This window comes from Phoca vitulina, unplaced genomic scaffold, assembly GCF_004348235.1.
Source record: "Phoca vitulina isolate PV1807 unplaced genomic scaffold, GSC_HSeal_1.0 scaffold27, whole genome shotgun sequence".
NCBI lineage: Eukaryota > Metazoa > Chordata > Mammalia > Carnivora > Phocidae > Phoca > Phoca vitulina.
The window spans coordinates 13,727,257-13,746,540 of record NW_022589730.1 but is presented as its reverse complement, the minus strand read 5'-3'; the positions used below and the strand labels follow the sequence as shown (position 1 = coordinate 13,746,540).

The window sequence follows — 19,284 nt, the reverse complement described above, 5'->3', positions numbered from 1 at the left end:
AAAAGCTGCTCATAATCAGAAATACAAATTAAAAACTTGAGTTTTATTTTTTTTAGGAGGCCACTGTATTTTTCTAATTCTAAATTTAAAATTTTTTTTAATTTAGTTTTTTTTAAAGGTTTATTTCTTTTGGGTGGGGAGGGGCAGAGGGAGAGGGAGAGAATCTTAAGCAGGCCCGAGATCATGACCTCAGCCAAAATCAAATTGGATACTTAACTGAGTGAGCCACCCAGGCACCCCTAAATTTAGTTTTAATTGAAGTATAGCTGTCATACAATATTGTGTTAGTTTCAGGTATGTAACATAGTGATCTGACAATTATGTAGAATACGATAACGCTCACGACAACATGTGTAGTCACCCTCTGTCACTACACAAAATTATTACAATATTATTGACTATAGTCCCTGTGCTGTGCTTTTCATCCCATGACTTATTTATTTTATAACTGGAAGTTTGTACCTCTTAATTGCCTTCACCTATTTCACCCATCCCGCTACCCCCTTCCCTTGGCAACCACCGGTTTTTGGTATTTGAACCTGTTTCTGTTGGTTTGTTCGTTTGTTTTTCAGATTCCACATATAAGTGAAATCATACGGTATTTGTCTTTCTCTTTCTGGCTTATTTCACTTAATGTAATACCCTATAGGTCCATCTATGTTGTCCCAAATGGCAAGATTTCATTTTTTTTTTAATGGCTGAGTAATATTCCTTGGTGTATACCACATCTTTATCCATTCATCTACCGATGGACACTTAGGTTGCTTTCATATCTTGGCTATTGTGAGTAAGGCTGCAATAAATACAGTGGTGCATATATCTCTTCAAATTATTGTTTTCATTTTCTTTGGGTAAATATTCAGAAGTGGTATTCCTGGATTGTATGGTATTTCTATTTTTAATATTTTGAGGCACCTCCATACTGTTTTCCAGAGTGGCTGCACCAGTTTGCATTCCCAGCAACAGTGCATGAGGGTTCCCTTTTCTCCACATCCTCAGTAGCACTTGTTATTTCTTGTCTTTTTGATACTAGCTATTCTGACTGGCAGAGGGTGATCATGTTGGGTTTTGATTTGCATTTCCCTGATGATTAGTGATGTTGAGCATCTTTTTTCATGTGTCTGTTGGCCATCCATATGTCTTCTTTGGAAAATGTATGTTCAGGTCCTTTGACCATTTTTAATCAGATAATTTGGGGGGTTTTTTTGGTGTTGAGTTTGTAGAAGTTCTTTATGTATTTTGGTTATTAACCCCTTATCGGATATATCATTTGCAAATATCTTCACCCATTCAGTACATTGCCTTTCGTTTTGTTGATGATTTCCTTTGCTGTGCAAAAGCTTTTTATTTTGATGTAGTCCCAATAGTTTTTTTCACTTTTGTTTCCCTTGCCTGAGGAGACCAATCCAGAAAAATAGTGCTATGGCTGATGTCCAAGAGTTTATTGTCTATGTTTTTTTTTAGGAGTTTTATGGTTTCCTGTCTCAAATTTAGGTCTTTAATCCATTTCGAGTTTATTTTGTGTATGGTATAAGAAAGTGGTGCACTTTCATTCTTTTGCACACGGCTGTGCAGTTTTCCCAGCGCCATTTACCGAAGAGACCATCTTTTTCCTGTTGCATGTTCCGCCACCCCTCCCCTTCCCCCCCGTTGTAGATTAATTGGCCACATAAGTGTAAGTTCATTTCTGGGCTCTCTATTCTGTTCCATTGATCTAATGCATCTGTGTTTGTGCCAGTACCATACTGTTTGGATCACTGTAGCTTTGTAAGATAGTTTGAAGTCTGGGATTGTGATGCCTCCAGCTTTGTTCTTCTTTCTCAAGTTTGCTTTCGCTATTTGGGGTTTTGGTGGGTCCATAAATTTTGGTATTATTTGTTTTAGTTCTGTGAAAAATACTATTGGATATAGGATTGCATTGAATCTGTAGATTGCTTTGGGTAGTATGGACATTTTAGCAGTATTTTTCCAATTCATGAGCATGAGATATCTTCCCATTTATTTGTGTCATCTCGGTCTCTCATAGTTTTCAGAGTACAGGTTTTTTTTTTAATCTCTCTTGACTGTCTATGTAACAGTTGAATATGCAAAGATCAAAAAGTTTGGCCGGTACTTTTGGCCAGTTATGTAAATTGGTAAAATTTCCATGGAAAGCTGTTTGGCAGTATCAGAACTTACGTGCAGATAACTTTTGAATAGTTCCACTTCTAGTAATTTATCCTGCAGGTGTATTCCCACTGTATGCAAAGATGAGTATTGTAATTTTCGACTAGACAAGACTAGAAACAGATGTTGATGGAGACTTGGTTAACTCATGGGATGAGTCATTTAATGTCATGGGACATTCATTCACTGGAATACTATGTGGCCTTATTGAGAAAGAACAATAGAGGGCAGAAGGTACCTTAAGTAGTGCTGGGGGAGAGCAAGGTGAGAAGTTAATAGAATGTCACCATTTTAAAGGATATTTACATGTTTGTAAAGAATCTTTCTGAAAACCACAGTAGTAAAGAGGCTTATGTCCAGGGAAGAAGAGGGCCTCTGGGAGTAGGAATGAGACTGGCTGTTCACTTGGTAACTTCTGAGTTTGGGCCATATATATTCTTCACTTATTTAAAAGAGCTTGAAGCTATCCCTCTTTTGAAACACGATCAATTTACTTTTTGTGTACACGATAGTTTCTGTTATTTTTATTGTTCCTTTAATTGTTTTGGATTTATTTTGTTTTACCAAGTGAGGCCAGGATCTAAATTTGTTTTTCTTTCCAAACAATGAATTGATTCTTTCCTATGTTATTGATTTACTACATTCTTAGGTATATAACATGTTCCTGGATTTCTCCTCTCAACAATCTCATTCTTGTTCCAGGATCACTTCTTAATTATTAGAACTTTATAGTTTATTAGTAGCTATTAGACCTGATATTTTTCTTCCTGGTACTGTTTCTAAAATACTCCTCTGTTTTAATGTGTGTTCTCAGATATTTATTATTCAGCTTAGGTATTTAAAAACTTATGCAGGGGCGCCTGGGTGGCTCAGGTGGTTAAGCGGCTGCCTTCAGCTCAGGTCATGATCCCAGGGTCCTGGGATCGAGTCCTGCATCGGGCTCCCTGCTCAGTGGAGAGCCTGCTTCTCCCTCTCCCTCTACCTGCCGCTCCCCGTGCTTGTGCTCGCTCTCTCTCTCTGTCAAATAAATAAATAAAATCTTTAAAAGAAAATAAAACCTGACGCATATGTGCTCCCAGGAGATGTGCTAAACTGTGGTTCAAGTCTTAGTAATACCAGTGCCTGAGTTCTTCATAGGACTGTCATTTTTAAAGAGTCCTCATCAGTTCCTGTCCTCTTTTCCCCTGCCCCTCCCGAACCCATAAGTCCTCAAGCCACTCAGTGGAACAGAGCATGGCAGGTGGTGGCAGCAGTTTTGGAGGACATGCCCTAATGGACTAGGAAAGGGGCCCAAGTGGAGTGAGGAGTCCCCGGTCGTGGGGGTGGTGCTGAGGGGCCTGGCACAGTGTTTGAGAGCACATACACGAGAGGTGGCCGGCAGGGCACTCGTGCTCAGCTGGTGTCAGGAGGGCACCTGCACAGGAGGTAGAAGGGGCAAGAGTGGGAATAGATGACTACAGGGGTTGACCTAATATAAGTATGTTAAGAATCGTGAGGACCAGGTGTCTCTCTATTGGAGAAGGCAGTTACAGTACAGAAAGGAAGGACCGCCCCAGTGAGCCCTGGAGCGTCTGATTGGAATTGAAGGTATGGATGCGAACCCATGATTTTTGGTACATTTACAGAAATAAATATGGTTGTGTGTGCACACACATGTTCCCTGACTCTGTTCTTTGAAAGATTCTGGAAGCGGCCCCAGCCACCCTCAGCGGGATGCCTGGTGTTCAGAGCTTGACTTGTAACACCATTCTCCCCTAAACAGAACTAGGGCTCCTCGGAGGAAAAGCTGATTGTAGGGCTGGTGCAGCTTTCCGATGGTGCCGGAAAGCTCGGCAGCGCTCAAAGAATGGAGAGGCTTGGTCACCAGGCTACAGAAGCCGGCTTGAAGGGGCTCCTAGTGGTCAAATCTGGAGCAAATCGAACATCAAAATAAAGAAAACAGTAACGCTGAATAAAGGAGGAAACCACGAGTCCATGTTGAAATAGATAACGAATGAGCAGATTGAGTGTTTGAGGATATTTTACAGTATCAAAGTCCTTTCCCACAAAATAATGCTTATTATTCATAAAGGGAGGAAGGGTGGCTTTAGAGTAGCAAAGCTTAACAGGTACCACCTCTAACCCCGGAGCTGAACTTGGTGGGTGACGAGGGGGTCAGTCAGAATCACCACAGAGCAGGCTGTAGCAAAACAACAAAGCCTCGGTCCTGTGAGACTCCTGCTGGGAATCTGACCATGAGGACGCCTCAGACAAACCGAAATTGTGACCGTTCCACAAACTACATTCCTCTTAAAACCATGAGAGCCACGGGAGGGCTGAGGAGCTGTCCTGGCAGCTGGATGCAGCATAGGATCTGAACTGGGTCTTTGTGGTAAAAAGGACACTTTGGAGTCAGTTGGAAAAGCTTAGATGGGGTCTGAGGATTAGGTCTTAATTTATCATAGAGTATTAATGTCCTGTTACTGATTGTAAGAGAATGTCTCTGTAGGAGATACTGATGTCTTGCCAGGTGTTGGGGTGTCAGAGATGAGCTGTTTAAAAAAGTATTTTTTACTGTATTTGCAACTTTTCTCTTAAGTGTGAGATTTTTTAGAGGGAAAAAAATATTTCCATAAGGAGCCACTTTTAGAAATTGGGCTCCTGGCTAGGATGACAAATAAGAAGTATGTGTCTGACTCTTCCTTATTAACAGCTTTTAGGGTTCTCCTCCGTGATGGTCATGGAAGTGTGTGTGTGTGTGTGTGTTTTAAGATCTTTTTTACTATAAAGGTGTTATTCGAGCTACTTGTGAAGAATGTAGAGGAAGGTGTGATGCCAAAAGTCCCAAATTGCCCTTTCTCCAAATTTAGTCACTAGAATAGCCTTCATTAAAAAATTTTATGTAACTTTTCAGAAATTTTCTGTGCATGTACATACCCTTGTATTTATGTATTTGTATATATTTACTGTGCAAATTGAATTATCCTATACACACTTTTTTGCCACTTAACTCTTTTCATTAAATATATTGGACATGGTCACACATCGGTACATGTAAAAAGATTGCTGGCTTTTTATTTGCTACATAATCTATTTTTAGTTGTATCATAATTAATGAGTGCACTTTATGGCCATTTTGATTCTTAAATATTTTGAAACAAACAGTATTACAGTGAATGTCCACATACGTTTCTTAACACATTTGGATATGTTTATCTGTGAGAGAAATTTCTAGAATTGAAATTGTTTGGTCATAAGTTATGCATTTTTAAATATGTGATGATTCCAAGCTACTTCTAAGGAGTCTAAGGAAGTAACAACCCTTTTAACGCTGGAAGTCCTGTATTCAGATCTATGCACCTCAGCAGACATAAGATACTCTCCATCTCTCATCTTTGCCAGGCTCAGAGAGGAAGACTGTATCTTATTTTCGTCTGTATTTGAGTCTGTAGTTAGTCTGTATTTGCACTTTCCTGTGAATGGCTTTTTCAGTTCTTCCCACTTTTTATTGGTCTTACTGATTTATAAGAGTTATTTGTTAGATTAAAGAAGGGAGCCCTGTTTGTCGTTATTTCTTGACCATGTGGGCAGTTTAAATTTTTATGTAGTCAGATTTATCAATCTTTTTCTCTGACAGTTTCAGAGTTTTGTATCCTGCTTGGAAAGAGTTTACTCTTCAAAAAATGATATATATAATATATATATGTATTTTATATATATATATATATATATATATATATATATATATATATATTTTAAAGATTTTATTTGTTTGACAGAGAGAGACACAGCGAGAGAGGGAACACAAGCAGGGGGAGTGGCAGAGGGAGAAGCAGGCTTCCCGCCGAGCAGGGAGCCCAATGCGGGGCTGGATTCCAGGACCCTGGGATCATGACCTGAGGAGAAGGCAGATGCTCAACGACTGAGCCACCCAGGCACCCCGAAAAAATTATATTTTTAAAATACGTTCCCCCCCGCAATATTTCCCTTAAAAAAATCTTTGATTTGTGTGGCTGGTTTGTGGTCCCAACACCATTAATAGGATGTGAGAACACCTCATTCTCAGTTTGTGACTTTTAGATTAGTATGATTATCATTCATGTCACTTAAGAAAGGGAGCGATTTTAGAGGAAGGGGCAGTTATTGTAAGGGAGAAATAGAAAATGAGTTTATAGGAGCCGGAGAGATGGGGTTGGTACAGGACGCCTTGCATGAATATAGTTCCAGATCACTGTAAATTAGGAAAAGAGAAATATGGCACTGAAATGTACATTTGGGGTTGGGTAGTTTCTGTCATGTCGAAGTGTAATCTTTTTTTTCTTATTTAATATGTTAGTTTATGGCCAGTTTGATTTGTAAGTAGATAGGTATGGTTGCCATCTTGTGGTTCTGCATTACCGCACCTTGACTTTAGTGTGGATGCTGCTTTCAGGCCTGTGGGTTCATCTCGGCTGTGGCTTGTACGTGTAGCTCCGTGTTCCCACAGCGGACATGCATTTGGTTTGTGGAGTGGTGGGTGGTATCTAGGCCCTCTCTTGGGACTCAAGCCTTGAATTAAAGGTGTGTCTGTCTTTGGACCAGTTGGTTTGTAAATGTAACTGGGTAATAGGTTCCACCACTGCCGTTGGATTTTAATCCCCGGATGTAGGTAATGTGTTCAGACCTGGAAATTTAGATCAGCTCCTTGCTCAGTTTTCCTCCCATCTCTTCATTTCCCCTGTTTGTCTTCCTATTGAATATTTATTTCCACATTTGCATACCAAGAAGCAATTTTACCTAATGTGCAAGGTAATTTTGGTCCATAGGGTCATCTCTTGGTATAGTATCTAATGACTTTATAATTAATATGAATGACAGGTCAAAAACCTTGGGGAGAAATTTAAGAATTTTAAATGAGCATTTAACGTGTTCAAAAGTAATGGAAGGGGATTTGTGTGTTGAGCAGGGTGACAGTTTTGTGTGCTGTGAGTGTTATAACCTTGATGAATTGGTAGTATCATTCCCTAGGAGGAGAGTAAAGCTGAAAGGCTAAGTAACTGGTTTAGGGTGATTCAGCTTTTAAGTGGTTGAGCTGGTATTCAGATCCTTGAGGAAACTTTCCATTAGACTGTACTGTAACTATGCCCCTTATTGCAGGGTCCCTTTGTAGAGAAGACTTCCAGCTGAAGTCTTTTAATTACATTAATAAAATGTGAGGAAAGCTGGTTTTCAAAGATAATGGTTTAGAATCATGGCATGATGCACAGTGGAGCGAATCATCAGTTAGTCATGCCTTAGGACGTAGTCCTACTTGTAGCTCCCCAGACCATCGCATTCCACAGTTTCCAGGACCCGTAGCACCCCAGCATCCTAGGCTCTTAGGTTCAGAGTGTGCGAAAGTGCCTTCATGGGACAGGCAAGTGAGGAAAAGTAGCACCTGTGAAGAAGAGTAAAGGAATTGCAGTTCTTATTCTGAGCAGAAACCACTTGGGCAAAAGGCGGAAATGATATATATATATATATATATATATATATAAAAATATATATGTATAGATGCATATATATATATTTTTTTTTTTGCCAGAATTGCAACCATATCACTAGATTATAGAAAATTAAAAATAAGCCTGTTCACTAGATTTTTGCAAATAGGTTTAACTTTTATCCACTTCCTCCTATGGGAAATACGTTAGAAAATAATATTCTTTTCCTTAGGAAAACCGTCTGTTTTTTATACCTGAATTAAACGGCCACGTGCGCTGGCCTGAGATCTGTCCCACGTGAAGTTAACCCCGGTCTTGTCTTTGTGCGCAGGCAGCTATTTTCCACGTCATCCCAAGCTTTCCTGCAGAGTCAGCGGGTGCACAGCTTCTTTCAGGCCGTACCAGCGGACCCCCTGCACAGCCTCAGTAAGCGCCTCTCCTCTCCTCTCTGGAAGCCGGCTGCTTTCTCGCTCAGTCCTGCTTCACCGTGCCGCCCCTGGGGGCTGGCCGCCGGCGTCCCAGTCGGGGAAGGGTGGCATTCGATTGAGAACATCTCTAGTCTTCTGTGACATTGACACCGCAGTTTTAAAGCTAACATCACAAATCTGACTGGCTGCCAGGCGGAGGCCAGCTGTCTCCGGACTCGTGCACATCCTGGGTCCCCCGGTGCTGCTCAGCCTGGGCGTGCAGGTCGTAGAGGTGCTCCGCCGCCGAGCGCCTGGTGTAGAACCTCTTAGCATCTGCCTTTCCTCCTGGGTCCCCCGTCTCCGTAGTGACCTCCTCGGCCTCCGAGTCTGGAAACCCGGGCCTGACCCTTTTCACTTTCCCTCTCTGCAGTCAGTCATGGACAGGCCGAGCCACACTGGACGAAGGATGTCTTCCTTTCTGCCCCGCCCCCACCCCCCGCCCCAACGAGTCCCGTTGTTGGCAGTTAAACCTTTCTTTCCTGCACACCCTGCGCAAAGCCTCTCGCTAGTCTCAGATTCTAGTTTCTCGCTTTACTTTAACCTATCCCAGGATTACCTCAGGGATCAGTTGCTTTTAATCCCCTCTTCAGAACGTTACAAGTTTGGTTTGAAATTCAAGCCCGGCCATGAGCCTCCTTGTACCTTACTGCTAGTCTCTCAGGCTTGGCGTGCACCCAGTACACGTGCCATTTCCTGTCCCAGTGTCTTGGCTCGTTCTGCACCTGAACTTCTAAATGGCCTTCCTTTTGGCACAGCCTGTTAAGATCACACCTATTTTAAGACCCAACTGAAACACCGCCTCCTGAAGATTTCCCTGCCTTTTCCTTCTATTCCTGTGGGTTGGTTTTCCCTCATGTCTCATCCTTCATCACAGTTGGCCTTGTGTGTTGTTTGATGTCATCTTTCTCAACTGCCTGTTTAGACAAATATTTTGCCAGGAACATGGATGTGTGCTTTAGGAGAACGTGCTGACTTCCAGCACAGCCACTCTGGCAAGGGGCTATTTACGTTTTTAAATCTTTTCTTCTGCTTTCAACAGAGTCATGTTTTCTTGTACCTAAAGGGGAAAGAAAATGCATATTTCCTCATTTTGAGGTGGAAGAAAAAGAGTTTAAAAAAAGTAAGATGATTGGATATTATAACATGGGTTAACTTATGTTAAAGTTTCTCTAGTGGGGCACATGCGCCTTAAATATTTTAAACACACAAGTAGCAATTAGAATTAATGACTTTTGATGACTAGTTAGTAAGACAAGATGAACGACCCCGTGGTTAAATTTATGCCTGAATGGTGGCAGTAGCTGTATTTTTTTAAAGGAGAATCCTAATCATCTTAGAGCTGTATAGATTTAACAGCCAGTGCTTCTGCTTGAACTGAGTGTAAGTACTTTTTAAGGAGTATCACTTAAATAGATCTGTTTAATTCTAAAAAAGCATTGAAACATGAAGTTAAACTTCAAATTCAGATTTTAGCAGGCTGCCCAGGAACACTGGCCCAAGTGGGTAGTGCATAGATAAATAATAGAAAACTCATCATGAGAGCTTTACAGTATTTAAAGTGCGTGAGCAGCGCTGAAGAAGGTATCAGATTGCTGCGAAATTAAAATGTATTAAAAACACATGTTTTGAGATTGTGGAAAATCTGGTCAGGATGACCCCATTGTTTCACCGAGTTCATTTGTACTTTTTTTTTTTTTTTTTTAAAGAATGACAGCTCTACACTTTTTCTCCCTGGGGTAGAGCATAGTGTTCTATATTCTGACGACTGAGGAAACAAAATTGTTAAACTCCTAAATGACTTCAGAATTAAACTCTGGAACCCCACCGGTCTGTATTGTAATGGAGAAGTCATCTGGGGCTTTCAGAATGTGTTCGGTGACCGGTCAGTGCTGGCCCATGAATTGCTTGTCACTGCTCTGTAATAGAAGAATAGAAACTGAGAGTAGACAGTCTGTGTAGCAGTTTGACATTGCCACACGTGATCGTATTTTTAAAAGTAATAGTTTACAACACATTAGAAATTTGAAAGCCTCAGCACACACTGATGTTTGGGAAGCACTCATCTAGTGCTGCTTCTCATTTTGCACGTGAGCACTTGGGGAAGAGAGAGCAGCCTCCACGATCAGGGTCCCCACTCCCAGGCCAGTGTTTCGTGCTCTATCACTTTGGTTTCTTCAAAGGCCCAGCTAGTAGAAGTGTTCCCTTTGCCACTAACTCTCCACTTTCCTCTTCTTGGGAGAGAAGGAATCCTTCTGTGTGTTTTCTTTTATTATATTTTTCCTAAAAAGTTAATGATGCTGAATGCTTCCTTGCAGATAACTTACAATCCTCCCTGAAGACTTCTAAAATCTTAGAACACTTAAAGGAAGACAGTTCGGAAGCTTCAAGTCAAGAAGAAGGTAAGTGTGGATTCCCTGGAATAAGTCATTCTGCCTGATAATGGGCAAAGGGAGAGGCAAATGGACCATTAGAACAGATTAAGGAGCCAAGAAACAGACATCTGGGAACTCGGAATGTGACAGGTGGCATTATAAATAAGTGAGGAAAAAATAGACTAGTCAGTAAATGATGTTGGCTGGCTTTCCAGTTGAAAAAAATATTATCTCATTAGATCTGTACTTATATCATGCACAGAAATTGCAAGTGAATAACAAAATATATGTAACATATAGATGTAATATGTAAATTATAAAATGGAACTTTTAAATGTTAATAATCTGGGACAAGAAGGCTTTCTTGACAAAGCAGAGCGTGACTGTAGTGGAGATCTTCCTAATCTAAATTAACTGAACATGTGACCCAAAAACCAGACAATTAGAAGACACTTACAGGATGTTCACAGTTGAAGAAAGACTACATCCAGACAATAGAAATATTCTTTCAAAAAATCAATGAGAACATCAGTCTGATTGGAAGTATGGACAAAAGATAAAGATAGTTCATGGAAGAAGAAATTTGAACAGCTGTTGAGCAGTGTTTAGCCTCACGAGTAGTGGGAAAAATGCACACTGTAAAAACAGTGAACTATCATTTCATGCTCATCAGATCGGCAAAGCACTTTTGAGTCTGACATTACCAGGGATATGAAGTAATGGGAACTCTGATCCGCTGCGGGTGGGAATATAAATTGGTACAACTCATTTGGACAGAAATTGGACACTGTGCAGTGAGGTTGGAAGTAATTAATTTTATGCTACTGCCCAGCAGTTCTGCTGCTATGAAAACTGTTGTCCGTGTGCCCAGGGCACGGAGACTGAAGTCCTCACGGCAGCCTTGTGTGTAACAGCAAATACCTGGGTATGACCTAGGTGCTGTCAGTTTTCATAAGAACATGCACTAGAATATTTCAACTAGTTTACCTCCGTAGGGGGAGGGAGTCGAATGGAATGGAGGAAGGCCTTTGGTTGTTTCTGTGATATATTTTTGTTTCTTATAAAAAGAGGCAGATATAGTTGACCGTTGAACAACATGGAGGTTAGGGGTGCTGACCCCCAAGCAGTTGAAGGTTGGGTAGCACTTCTGACTCCCCCACAACTAGACTATTAACTAGCCTGCTGTTCGACCAGAAGCCTTACCAAAGGTGTCCACTGTTAACACAGAGTTTGTATTTTAGGTGTACTGTCCACTGTGTTCTTACAATAAAGTAGGCTAGCGAAAAGAAAATGTTAAGAAAATCATAAGGAAGAGAAAATAGGTTTCCAGTACTGTATTTACTCATCGGAAGAAAAATCTGTGTGCACGGGGACCCTTGCGGTTCAGACCCATGTTGTTCAGGAGTCAGTTGAATAGAGAGACCTGGGAGATGGGGACATGGCGTTTCTTATATTAAATAAATAGGCATTTTTTGAATGTTTGAGACATTTCATTTCTTTAGTGGTTAACAAAAGAGCCTGAAATGGAGGGTTGTCGTTTTGCAGGGGCGTGTCACAGTTTTGGACAAAACCAATTTGCTCTTAGGTGGACTGCATTTGAGAAGATATTTAAGGAAATTCAGTAGTTTAGTGTGTCTTTGAAAAACTGCCTCTTTAAGGAATTTTTTGTGAGAAATGCTTAGAAGTGTTCTGCACGGTCTGTTGACACTTACAGTCACATAAATTAGTTGCATCATCCTTTTGGATTTTTGCAGAAGCATTTGGTATAATAAACTGTTTTTGTCTCTACTCTAGATGTGTTACAGCACACCATAATCCACAAGAAACATACCGGGAAAAGTCCCCTCGTGAAGTACGTATCTAATTTCTAAAACGTAAATGTCTTTGTGCATTTTTAATTCACTGGGTCACGTTTACTTGAATTACCGATACATTTGGCTGTAAGTCTGCCATTTTACTCTTGGCCTGTTACTTGTCCCACCTTTTTTGTGTTACCTTTTTTTTCTCTCCTTTCTGCTTTAGGGTGGCTTTTATTCTGATTTTTTCTTCCCTTAACCTTGATTGTTCTATATTGTTTTCAGTTCTTCTGGTGGTTACCCTAGAGATTGTATTTTACATCTGAAACTTACTACGGTCTGATATGAATAGGGCTTGCACCACTTACCCTGTGAGGACCTTTAATCACTGTTGCTTCCCTTTCCTTCTCCCCCGTATAAACCGTCAGTGTCACGTATTGTTATTCTCCCTGTATTTTAGAGCTCATGAAACTCTTCACTCATCAGTTAGATTTTACCATTCCAGTGTCCTTCGTTCTTGCATGCGTGTCTTAGCATCCATCTGTGATTTTCTTCTTGCTGCAGAACACCAGAGTATTTCCTGCGTCCTGCCAGTGATGCATTCACTTTGTTTTTACCTGGAAAAAAAATGTTTATTTTGCCCGCATTTTTGCTGGATACAGGATCCTAGGTTGGCGGTTACTTTCTGTGAGCGCTTTGAAACTCAGGTTTTACCGTCTTGCTGTTGAATGCCTTTGGTCCCTTGCATTATATCCCCTCAGACCAGCTCTGGCTCCCCTCGTTTTCTCCTGTCCCACCTAAGCTGTAAGACTGGCCACCTTCCACCTCGGGGCGCTTGCTGATTCTGGGGACCTAGTTGGCTCTCAAACAGGCATAATCCAGAAATGCAAGTTAATTTTTCCCCGGGGGTCAGCGCTCAACTGATGGGGGAGCTCAGCTTCCTGTCCTTTGACTAGATAGTTCTGGGAGGTCCCAGCTGCTTTGAGCCTCTGCTGCTTCTCTTGGCGACCTCAGTAACGGACCCTCACGTTGGTTTTTCCTCCTTTCCTGTTTCCTTCTGTGTACTCGTCATTCCTGCTTCCTGGGGTCACCTACCCTAGCAACCATGCCATCCCAGATCCTGCTTTACTAGGGGGACTAAAAAAGACAGCCGGCCTTCATCGCTTCAGTCTTCTTGTTGCTCTTTGGAAGTTGGTGCGCTTTTCAAGCTCTGGTTCCTTTTATGATTTCCTATTGTCTGGTTTTCAGCACTCCGCCTAGGATATGTGTGTAGCCGTCTTTGAATGAATTCTACTTCTCGAGTCTGAAGCCTGATACCTTTTGGGTTTAGAGAAGTCCAAGCCATGATCTCTTCAGATATTGCTTCTGCCTGATTCTCTTGTTTTCTCTTCTGAGACCTGGACAACTTTGGATGATAGACTTCTCACCGTGCCCTGCGTGTCTCGTCAACTTTTCTACGTTCTCTGTATTTTCTTCCTCTCGGCACTCCAGTCTAGTTTCTTCTGACCAAAGTTCCTCCTCACGGACTTTGTTCGTCTGTTTCCATCCACTGAGTTCTTACTTTCAGTTTCTTTTACAGTGCCAGAGTTGGAATTTTTTATATTTTCCAGGACTCTTCCAGAATGTCTCATCGTCTTGTAGTCAATGACGTGTTAAGCACTGTTATTTTAAAGGCCCTGTTCAGTACCTTCCTTCTCTGGATTCTTTTTGAGTCTGTTTCTGTTTGTTTCTTTTGGTTTTCAGTCGCATCATCCTGTCCTTTAATATGCCTTAGATAGATGCAGCTCTTAGCGATCCTCGCAGGATCGGGGCTTCCCGCCAGCCGGGGGTGGTACGGGATGACCGGAGCATAGAGTCTGAAGACAGCGTGCATTCGTTACTGATTTCCTTAGAGAAAGGTATTAATTCTTATCTTAGATCAGATAGCTGTGTAATAGTTTATTCTCACAGTATCCTTTTTTCCCATTGAGGTATCACTAGGCATTGTGTAAAAAAATAATATACTGAAGAAAGGGTCACTGCAGCTTCTTCATGCTGTGAACAGTAGGCCCCACTATTAAGAGTAGATTTTCATGCATGTGTAAACTTTTCTGATAGCACTGTCGGTACAAGTTGTTCTCCACTGGATGGGCTCACCATGCAATATTCCGAACAGAATGGACTCGTGGATTGGAGGAAGCAAAGCTGTCCTGCCGTTCAGCACCCGGAGCACTGTGTGGCCTTAGCTGACCAGGTATTGGAGGGTTTCATTTCTGTCTTTGCGCGTTGCTGCTCTAGAAGAGTCGAGTCCTCTGTGCGTTATTATGTCAGATAGTGTAAGTGTTGGACTTTAAATTTAACTGGAATATGTGGTCTAAGCTCTTCTGAGACCTAAAAGAATACGCTGAGATTGCCTTTATTGCTCAAAAATTTAGTACCTTTTGATACAAATCCTTTAATGTTTATTCTAATTAGGGATACATTAAATGGTTTTGCCAGATTTTTTCGCTTTTGAAAGAATTATTCACAGTTCAATTGCTATCTTGCTGTTAGTGATGTGAATTTGGAAACCGACCTTTCCTCATGAATAGCTGGGGCACTTTCCCTAGCTCCTGAATGTAATTAGGAAATATTTGCTTTCTTAGGAGTTGGTGTAGTCAAAGCACAGAATGCTCTCACGTGTGTCCGTTTAGGTACGGTAGCACCACGGATGTAGGGGGATGCTCACTGTGCAGCTCTGGAGAGAACTACCTTCTTCCTAGAAAATAGATTGGTTAACCTGATTGTTATTTCTGGACAACACTCAGATCCAAATGTTAACCTTTACTGGAATGCGTTTTTACAAACTAAAGCATTGAAGCATATTTTAAGAAGTTGTATGTTACCTTAGTCCTACTTAATGGCCTATTTTCAGAGGCCATTTGATTATGCCTTTTCTCTATTTCAGTGCCTACACCTTCTCCCCTTAAAGGTGACAAAACTGTTTTGAAGTTTTAGCAACCTGAACTTTAAGAGAATTCTGTTGAAGGTGTAGCAAATACCAGTTTCTTGACTGTGTTTTATTTTGTGGTCAGAAGAAGGAATACAGGTCCATTTTAAAAACAAAATACAAAATAGGTATTTTTCTTAGGTTAATATTAAGTATTTATCAGAGAATGTGCAGATTTTAGTGATTCAGGTAGGTATTTTCAGGAAATAGGTTAGAAGTCAGAATTTATTAGAATATACAACTGGGAATATGTCATTTTAATGTTTGGTCTCAATAGAAGGATAACAACACAGTATGGTTTAGTTTTAGTCTGTTTGATTTCTTTTTATTCTTTCCATTAGCATTCAACTGAGAAACGAAGCTTATCATCAATAAATAAGAAGAAAGGAAAGCCACAAATAGAAAAGTAGGTTCAGTGTAATTTTCCAGTAGTAGAAATTGGTAAGAAAGGCAACATGTGGGATTTGACTTTGGGCATGTTTAGTTGATGACATACAAATAGTATTTTTCTACTAGTTCTCACCTTATTTTTACTTCGAGACTTAATTTTTTTTTAATTTAAAATTATCAACGAACGCAAATGATTGAAATAAAGCTATTGCCAAATCTGTTTAGTTTGGAGGGGTGCAGAACTCTCAGAACTGTACACTAAAAGGTGAATCTTGCATTTAGATTATAGCTTACTAAAATTTTTTTGTAAAGATTTTATTTTTATTTATTTGCCAGAGAGAAAGAGAGAGAGCGCACAGGCAGGGGGAGTGGGAGAGGGAGAAGCAATTTCCCCGGTGAGCAGGGAGCCCAACGTGGGGCTCGATCCCAGGACCCTGGGATCATGACCTGAGCCAAAGGCACACGCTTAACCGACTGAGTCACCCAGGCGCCCTGAGGGGGAATCTTAGTAATAGTAATTAACTGTGTTCTCTAGAGAGGCTTATAAAAAATGTCGGTAACATGTATACTTTGGGTTTAGGGAGAAAACGATGAAAACTGACAACAGATTGAATAGTAGAATAAATGGTATTAGATTCTCTGCTTCTCAACATGCCCATGGTGGTTCTGTGAAAGGTAAGGAAGTTTTTCTTTTAATACCCATCCCCTAAATATATTTAGCGTGATATCTATTATAGTAGATATTGAACTGTTGTGTCAAATCCTGATATCATACTTTGATCCTGCACTGATGAGAATAGCAATTTCTGAATTAAACCATTCTGAAGTATTAATGGCATTAATTGAGGATGTAGGATTCAGCGGTGGAGGTACACCTTTCCTTTGCCACAGTTCTGCTTACTGACCTTCTCCTTCCTCTGGTAGCAACCGGCTCCTCACTTGTTAGCTTCTCAAGCCAGTCCCTGCTCCAGAGCAGAGGTCCAGGGACCTGGAAGATCTTTTCTACCCTCATGGAAACCTGTCCTTGTTCTTGTGTAAAGTCACTTTTTGGAATCTTGTTGACATTTTCATGTTTTACTGACCATCCTTCGTGGGGGTTTTATGGAGATTTAAGGGAATGCAGACACTCAGATTTTTATTGTGCTAGATTTGTATAGTTTCCATTTACCCACTTTTATTTTAAGGTCTCTTTGGTTTTGTATTCTTTTGAGAAATGTCCTTTCTTCTGGTTCATTGATAACTTTTCAGTGTCATGTTTACTATTAATAGGAAAGATAAAAGAGAATAAAAGCCCATAGACTGGTAGGAGAATGTTTTTTGCTCATGTGTGTACCTAACACATTTGTTGACAGGACTGACCTCACAAATTAAGGATTTTTTAAATTTAAATTTTATTCAAATATTAGCACATTCGGTTGTGATACAACATGAATAACCAGAATATATATTTTTAATGGAGTATGCTTTTAAATCAGGTATTTATTCAGAGAGACTGAAAATTGATACAGGAAATACAGTTACATTTTGATTCTAAAAATCATCTGGCCAACTCATTGAATTAACCAACTGAACAACTGTCTTTGGGGAAAAAAATGACATGGAAAAAAAAAAACCCACGTCGTTGTTGGGTTTATTGTAACACTTCACTACCTTTGAGGTTTCCTGTGGTGGTGGCAGCTAACAGGAGGAGGAAAAGCTAAAATAAGAACGACAAAAGGCCTCTGTCGGTGGATGGTTGGAAATTACTTCCCGCACACCTCCCTGTCTCTGGTCTTCCTCCCTCCAGCTCATTTTCTTCACTGCCCACATGTTTGTCTCCTGGATGACTGACTTCGTTGGGTCATTTCCCAGTGGAAATTTCTGTCAAATGTGTCCCACCCTCAGAAGATCGCTCTGTCTCTTGTCTCTCACATAATTTGGAATTGCTGCTTCCCGGAGAAGCACACGACTCTTCTTTCCTTGTTAGCTTCCTATTTGCGGAGAAGTCCTGTGGACTTTGATCTCAGACAGATGTGGGTTTGACTGTTGTACTCCGCAGTGTGGTTTTGTAAATGTGTGGCCACTCCGAAGCCTTATTCTTCTCATTTGTAAGACAGGAATAATAATCTCCTTCCCTAGATTGTGAGAATTAAATATGGTTGCATCTGAAAAGCATTTCTCCAGTGCTGAGTACGTCGGTGCTCAGTAATTTTAGTTCCTTTTCCCTATTCAAAGGTAGAAGAAAACATACATTGTGTAGGTTATTAAGAACTTCTAAATAACATCCCAAACTCCCAAATCCCTTTGGCTCTTTATTTTCCAGTATTCTGAAAATACAACATCTGGATTTTTTGTTAAGATAAACCTTATTCTGTGTCCTGAAGTGTGACTATATATAAAATCTTCAACTTCGCATTGATGTCAAATGTAGCTCAAATGTTTGCTGACTCTGATTTAAAAATAAAAACAACCCTCTATTTATTAATGTCCCTTTGAGACATTAGGGTATAAGGAAGGAATTACCTTTAAGCGTTCAGTAAACTCAAGATGTATTTAGGATGTTTTTCTTTTTGGAAAAATCCTGCATGTCATAAAGTGTAGAGACTGTATTGGATTTGAAAATATCAGATCCTTCTGATTGGTAGGTTGTCCTCATCTTTAAATAACCAAGAGAAGTATTACTCATTTTTAATCTTAAAATTTAACTTCCATTTTGAGTAGTAATACATTTATATAGTTCAATATTCTAAAGATACAAAAGGTAGCAAAATAAGTCCCTTACTGCCTCCCTTTGTGTTGTGTCCTCCCAAGAAAGCAGGCAATCTTCTTTGTCATCTATATTCTTTGCAGTGTATTTGCTTTTAAAACCTCCAGCTTTAAATCTCTCCACTAAAAAGGATGCTTGCTTTACTTCATCTGCGTTAAGAACTTTGTTCCACGGTATCACCCTGTGTTTCTTCCACCCCGTTCTTCTGTTGTGGATTGTGGCACCAAGAAGTTTGGGGGGCCGTGAGATAGTTGACCTCTCAGTAATTCTTTTAAGAGATTTCAGAGACTTAAAAACCTCCAGCTTCCTTTAATAACCCACTGTGGTTCTGTCATCTGGTATACCTACATGCTTCTTCAGTCCACCTTAACTTCTGTTTGTTCGTACATACTAGTAACCAGGATTTTTATTGTTAGAATAGTGGCCAGAATAGAATATGGTAATTTTGGGGGTTTTGTCTTCTTAATAACATGCATAACCTTTTACCCTTTGAGACATAAATAAAAAAGTGTATGCTTCTGTTTGAAAGGACAGTGGGTGGAACATCCTTCGTCATAATTGTTTCATCTTCTCCGTTCACACCTCTTGACTCCAGAGGGTCACATGATTCCTGATGAGAAAAATTCCAAAGACTCTGCACTTTCTGGATCATCAGAGAATTATGTTTAGTATAGTTTTAGATTTAGATTTAGTTCCTTGAAAACTGCAAATTATTTGACAATTTGGTGATTAGAATATTGACTAGCTATATAATCTAGAGTAAATCATTCTATAATTTGGCATTTGGAGAAATAGCTGCCCTTTTTTTTTTTATTTTTAACATATTCCAAAACTTACTCTTTGAAGTTTCAGAGACTCCACTGTAGTTTCACTCTCTGAGTTTTAGGGAGCAAATCTCAGCTCACCCTCCCCCAGTGGCTCCCTTTTAGTGCATCATT

General features: G+C 40.3%; 1 protein-coding gene across 3 annotated transcripts in view; it reads left to right on the top strand.

Annotated features, from left to right (window-relative positions):
- The window catches only part of ZCCHC2 (zinc finger CCHC-type containing 2), a 64,430-nt gene that overhangs the window by 28,645 nt on the left and 16,501 nt on the right, over positions 1-19,284 (top strand). For all 3 annotated transcript variants that reach the window (XR_004301597.1, XR_004301596.1, XM_032422619.1), the window contains exons 6-11: positions 7,939-8,033; positions 10,390-10,473; positions 12,241-12,298; positions 14,340-14,475; positions 15,552-15,616; positions 16,181-16,275. Coding sequence is in view for 1 of the 3 variants with exons in the window: in XM_032422619.1 (XP_032278510.1) it covers positions 7,939-8,033; positions 10,390-10,473; positions 12,241-12,298; positions 14,340-14,475; positions 15,552-15,616; positions 16,181-16,275 (533 nt within the window). In the remaining 2 variants the exon portion in view is untranslated. The remainder of the gene's footprint in view (positions 1-7,938; positions 8,034-10,389; positions 10,474-12,240; positions 12,299-14,339; positions 14,476-15,551; positions 15,617-16,180; positions 16,276-19,284) is intronic.